Source organism: Octodon degus, unplaced genomic scaffold, assembly GCF_000260255.1.
Source record: "Octodon degus isolate 3935 unplaced genomic scaffold, OctDeg1.0 scaffold00010, whole genome shotgun sequence".
NCBI lineage: Eukaryota > Metazoa > Chordata > Mammalia > Rodentia > Octodontidae > Octodon > Octodon degus.
In genome coordinates, this window is record NW_004524586.1 from 4,923,813 (window position 1) to 4,930,051 (window position 6,239).

Genomic DNA, 6,239 nt, shown 5'->3' on the forward strand with positions numbered 1-6,239 from the left:
GAAGTGCTTATTCCACTGAGCCATCTCCCCGGCCCCTTTTCATCTCTTTATCCTGTTCATCTGCCTGTCTGTCTCTTTCTCGGTGCTGGAGACTAAAGCAAGGACCTCACCTAGTCTACACAGGTGCTCTGCCACTGAGCTTTAACCCCAGCCCCTTTTTATTTTATTTTGAAACAGAGTCTCACTAACTTGCCCAGCCTGGCTTTGGACTTGCCATCCTGCTGCCCCAGCCTGTAGTGCAGCTGAGATTGGAGACATGCCCCACCATGCCCAGCTCTGCCTCTTCGTTCTTGATTCTTATTCTAAGAGTAAACTGGCATTGCCTAGCATGACCCAGGATCCATCCCAGAAGCTCTCAATCCTGCCAGCCTGAGCTATAACGATAGACAAAAAAAAAAACTCACTTCTTTGATTTTGCTGTTCTTGGTCTGCTGCAGCAGAAGTCCCGTCCCCGCCTCCATCACCACATGATATTCCCAGTGTTCTCCTCGCATGCCTCTGGGTTCACATTTCCCTTCCTTTATAAGCACACCAGTCACTGCGTTAAAGTCCATCCTTATCACGTATGACCTCAATTTTACTAGCCTGCAAAGATGCTGTTTCCTAACAGTGGCCACACTGACAAGTTCCTAGCTAATAGGAACTGGCGGGAGGTGGAGTCCAGCCATATACCAACTCTCCAAAAGGACCTTGAGTCCTTTTGCCTTCTATGAAGAGCAAGGGATTTCAAACTTCTGCACTGATGTCAGCACCAATGCGATCTGGTCTTCCCACCCGGCTCAGCCCACCCTGAGGGCAGGGCTGGCGGGGCATGTGGTGCCAGGTTGATTTGGATCCCCTGTGCCTGCCTAAACTTGCTAGGCAGGCACGTTACACTGCTGAGCTACCTCTCCAGCCCTATCTGGTCATTTTGATCGCCAAGTTCTAGATCCAAATGCTCTGGCCGCTCCTTCGGCCACACCAGTGAGTACTTCCAGACATTCCACGCTTCCCTCAGCTGCTCTGCTGAGAGGTGTTGAGAGCTTCCATGGAAACCCCTAATCTCTTAAATTCAATCCCAGCACGGATCCCTGCTCCCCAGACACCCGGGGTCCAGCACCTCCCTGTCTGGGACACCAGCTGGCAGCAAAGGGACTGGTGAAGAGGTGACCGAGTCTGCCGTGCTGCTCCGCACTCGGTGCGCTCGGGAGGCGGCTGGCGGCAGGGCACCAGGCAGCCAGAAATCCCACACCACGAGGAAGAATGGAAGGACAGGGCCAAACTGCAGCAGATACTAGCAGCAGATACTACTGCATCCTGGCTGGAGTGTGGGGGCCACACGTGCCCCTGAAACACATCCCTCATCTTCTCCTCTCTTCCTCCCAGTGGGAGGCCAGAGTCCTTTGTGTCCTGCCCAGCACTAAAGGACGTCACTAAATTAATATCTCCCTTTCTGGAACCAGGGATTGAACTCAGGCCCTTGCGCTTGCCAGGGAAGCGCTTATTCCACTGGGCCATCTCCCCAGCCCCAATATCCCCCTTTCTGGGGCTTAATGACCCTAACATTCCAGTGCAAAAACCTCATTTTAAGCAGGGTGTGGTGGCACACACCTGTAATCCCAGCACTCAGAAGGCTGAAGCAGGAGGATCAATGTAAATTTGAATCTTGCCTGGGTTACAAAGTAAACTCAAGGGCAGCCTGAACTGCATAGTGAGACTGGGTCTCAAAAAGAAAAAAATAGGTCAGTGAAGAGCGGATTCGCCGGTGTGCTGTTGGTGTTGTGCTGGCGGCTTGACTTTGCTGAAAATTTGTGGCGTTGTCCGGTTCGATAACAGGTCAAAATGCAAATCTTCGTGAAGACCCTGACGGGCAAGACCATCACCCTGGAAGTGGAGCCCAGTGACACCATTGAGAACGTGAAGACCAAGATCCAGGATAAAGAAGGCCTCCCTCCTGACCAGCAGAGGCTGATCTTCGCAGGCAAGCAGCTGGAAGACGGCCGTACTCTTTCTGACTACAACATCCAGAAAGAGTCCACTCTGCACTTGGTTCTCCGTCTGAGGGGTGGCTGTTAGTTCTTCAGTGTCTTAGTTATGGTAGTGCTCTTCACCATAGCTGTTTGCCCCAATTTAAGTTTAGAAGTTACCAGCTTCAATAATAGCTGAACCTGTTCAAAATGTTAATAAAAATTTTGTTGCATGGTAATAAATAAATAAATAAATAAATAAATATTCTGTAGTTCAGGCTGGCTTTGAACTCACCATACAGCCCAGACTGGCTGAAACCCTCCTGCCTCAGCCTCCTCAGACTGCTAAGATTACAAACCTGTACTACACACAATGGCCCATTCTGAAAATTTTAGCAGTCAAGAAAATCAAGCAGGGGGGCAGCCCATTAGCTCAGTTCTTTAAGTGCCTGCTTAAGCAAAGCAGCCAGGCTCAGGATGCTGTGATTCGATCCCCAGATCGTCATGCCTTACCAGACCTGCCCTTAAGGGATCCTGAACCAGCCCCCCCAAAAAAAAAAATCGAAAAAAAGAAAAAATCAAACAGCCAAGAATGGCAACACATGCCTGTAATCCTGGCACCGGAGTCTGAGGCCAACCTGGACTACATAGTGAGTCCGAGGTGACCTGAAAGTACACAGCAAGGCCCTGTCTCAAAGACAAAACAACCACAAACAAGCACTCAGGAGGCTGAGGCAGGAGGCTCACTGCTCTAGGCTGGCCAGGAACTCAGTAACAGTTACTCCTAATTTCCTTCTCATCCCCTGGCAACTACTAATCCACCTTTTTTTGTCGAACTGGGGACCTGGCACTTGCCAAGCAGGTGCTGTGCCACTGAGCTGGACTCCCAGCCTTAATCCGCTTTCTGGCTCTATGCGTGTCTATCCTCCACATTTCCTGTAAATGAATTCATATGCTACTATCTGTGGCTGACTTTTTTCGCTCAGTATAACATTTCCAAGTTAACCCACATTGTGCCACCCCTTTTGCTGGTGGATAATAGCCCATGTGACACTTCACTCACCCCCACATCGTCTGATGGACATTTGGGTTCCTTCTACTCTAGCCATTAGAATGCTGCTGCTGCTGTCCACATTTGTGTACACTTTTTTTTTTTTTTTTTCCTTTGGCGGAACCCGAGATTGAACTCAGGCCCTTGCGCCTGCCAGGGAAGTGCTTATTCTACTAAGCCACCCCCCCCACCCTTGTGTACACATTTTTGTGTGAACACATTTTCCATTCTATCAGGGAAACACCTAGGAAGGGAACTGATGAGTCATATTGTAGCATCAGCATCTTACTTAGCATTTTTTATCACCTATCTACCCACTTCACCATCCTCTCTATATATTATTAATCCACTTCATATTTTAGTTCATTTCAGAATAAACTGCAAACATCCATACCTCTCATCTAAAAACTCATCCGCAACATCTGTTATTAAAAAGGATTCAGTATTTTAGTTTTTACTTTTCACATACAATTAACAGTTAACCCTAAAACATGTCATTTGATGTGTGTTAACGTGTGTAGCTGTGAGACCCACATCAAGAGCCACAGTATTAGGGGCCGGGGAGATGGCTCAGTAGAATAAGCGCTTCCCTGGCAAGAACAAGGACGAGTTCAAGTCGCGGCTCTGAAAAACAAAACAAAACAAAACAAAACAAGAGGTTCAGTATAGACACCACCACCATCACAAGTTGCTCCTGTCCGCCCTCTGGCTCGCCTTGGCCCCACTCTCTCCGAAGATAGTCATCTTGGGCCGGGGAGATAGCTCAGTAGAATAAGCGCTTGCCTGGCAATTGCAGGGTCCTGAGTTCAATCCCCAGTACCACAAAGAAAAGGGAAAAAAAAAAAAAAAAGATGAAGACAGCCTGATTTTTCCCCAGTGCAAATTGTCTGTTCTAGATCTTTATATAGAGAGACCCACACAGTATGCTCTCTCTCCTCTGGTTTCTTTCACTTAGCATTTTCTTTTCGGGCTTTATGCACAACTAAGATATTCGCAATGTTTTGTTGCTACATTGACATCATAATGGTGTGAATGAACCTGAGGTTGCTTATCCATTCACCTGTTGAGGATACTTAGTTTGTTGCCATTTGGGGCTTTTTTAAAAATTGTTGTTCTGTTTTGTTGGTTTGTTTTATTGAACCGGGGATTGAACTCAGGCCCTTGCGCTTGTGCTTGCCAGGGAAGGGCTTATTCTATTGAGCCATCTCCAGGCCCCCGCCTCCCGGCTTTTGTTTCTTAATTGCTAAAACTTTCACAGTGCGTGGGGCATTGCGTGAGGTTCAGGCCTGCACCCCCAGCTCCCCGGAGGTTGAGGCGGAAGGATCCAAGTTTGAGGTCAGCCTGATCAATCTAAGAACTTTTTCCAAAGCAGAGTAACAAGTCAAAATGAGGGGAAAAATAAATGAATTAAACTGGAGGCAGTGATGTATGAAGATTGCAAGTTCAAGGCCAGCCTGTACAATTTATCAAGATCCCAGATTGGGAAAAAAAAAAAGAATTAGGTACGTAGCTCAGTGCTACAGTACATCGCGGCAGAATACACAGTACCAGGGGGAAAAAAATTTAGGGGCTAGGGAGATGGCTCAGTGGAATAAGTGCTTCCCTGGCAAGCACAAGGGCCTGAGTTCAATCCCCGGTTCTGGGGGGAAAAAAAAATTTAAAGGACAAATAAATAAATAAATAAATAAATAAATAAAACAAGATGATGTTTTTCATGGTTGGGGGGCACTCAACAAACCAGAAATAGGAGAGAGTGCTCACCCTCCAAAGGTCACCTGCGCAAAATCCCTAGCTAACATCAGACCTCCTGTGAAAGATAGCGCTTGCACCCCCGATCAGGGACAAAGCAAGGACACAGCTGCTTCACTGCTTCTAGCCAACACTGCTGTAGGGGTTCGGGCCAGAACAGTTATCAAAACAGCATTCTAAGCATCCATGTTAGAAAAGAAGATGCAGAACCATCTCTACTTACACATAACATATGATCACATAAGAAAATCCGTAAGTAATCCACTAAGGGGCCGGGGAGATAGCTCAGTAGAATAAGTGTTTGCCTGGCAAGCTCAAGGTCCTGAGTTCAATCCCTGGTATCCCCCCTCCCCCCAGAAAAAGTAATCCACTAAAATGAGGTGATGAGTTTTATGATACCCTACAGAAGGCCAGAATGCCTAGATTTAGAAAGTCAACAGTTTTCTTCAAACTGCTTCTTTCTGCCTGTCCTGACATTTTCCCCTCTCATTTGACAAAACTAAACCCAACTCTTTTTGAACCAACCCTCCCACATCTTTCTTCCATCTTATCCTTTCTTTGTCTTTTTATGGTTTTTTGTTTTATTTTGGTTTTCGTCTTTTTGAGACAGGGTCTCACTATGCTGTCCAGGCTAGCCTTGAGCTCATTTGGTAGCCCAGGCTGATCTCAAACTTGCAGTGATTCTCCGTCCCAGCCTCCCCGGTGCTGATAACAGGTGTGCGCCACCACACCCGGAGTGATCTCACCCTTTCTTTCTTTCTCTCTTTTCTTTCTTTCTTTCTTTCTTTCTTTCTTTCTTTCTTTCTTCTTTCTTTCTTTCTTTTTTTATTTTAGGGAAGGGTCTACAGGATGTTGAGGGTCTCACTTCTAGATCCAACTCATAGTGATTCGCCTGTCTGCAGCTTCCCAAGAGCTGGCATTACAGGCCCAAGCCACCACGCCGTCTCAACTGCCGTCTCAGCGTGCCCCGGGGCGGGGCCAGCATGGCAGGCCCGGGAATCGAACCCCTGGCCCCTGTGCCTACTTGCAGGCAAATTTTGAAATTAGTGATCTCCTTTTTTTTTTTTTTTTTGTGGTACTGGGGATGGAACTCAGGACCTTGCATTTGCCAGGCAAGCACTTCATCCTTACTAAGTTTGTTTTTTCTTCTCTTCCTCAGAACTGACCAAGATACTATTTTGAAAAAAGCCTTACACCTTTTTCTACATTATGCTGCTTTCCTGCTCAGTATTTTAAAGTAGTTCCCCCACTGCCTTACATATAATCCAAACTCTCCTGGTTGGCTTGTGTGTTGTTCTGTTTTCATTTTTTATTTTGATTTTTTAAAATTTTTTTATTTTTGGGCTGGCGAGATGGCTCCGTGGTCTAAAGCACCTACTTGGAACAAGCTTGAGAAAGCACAGGGACCGCAGTTCAATCCCCCAGCACCACATGCCAGCAGGCCCGCCCCCTGGTGGGCTGAGCTGGCCACACACACACACACACACAATAAA

General features: G+C 47.1%; 1 protein-coding gene across 1 annotated transcript; it reads left to right on the forward strand.

Annotated features, from left to right (window-relative positions):
* The first annotated feature begins 1,726 nt into the window (after nt 1-1,726).
* On the forward strand, nt 1,727-2,107 carry LOC101573125 (ubiquitin-like). The gene has a single exon (XM_004625507.2). It carries the CDS (start codon nt 1,822-1,824, stop codon nt 2,053-2,055), a length of 234 nt encoding a protein of 77 aa, XP_004625564.1. The 5' UTR covers nt 1,727-1,821; the 3' UTR covers nt 2,056-2,107.
* The last annotated feature ends 4,132 nt before the right edge of the window (nt 2,108-6,239 follow it).

Bases quoted from the DNA above. Each gene is read 5' to 3' on its own strand.
- LOC101573125 (XM_004625507.2), top strand. From the start codon at position 1,822: ATGCAAATCTTCGTGAAGACCCTGACGGGCAAGACCATCACCCTGGAA.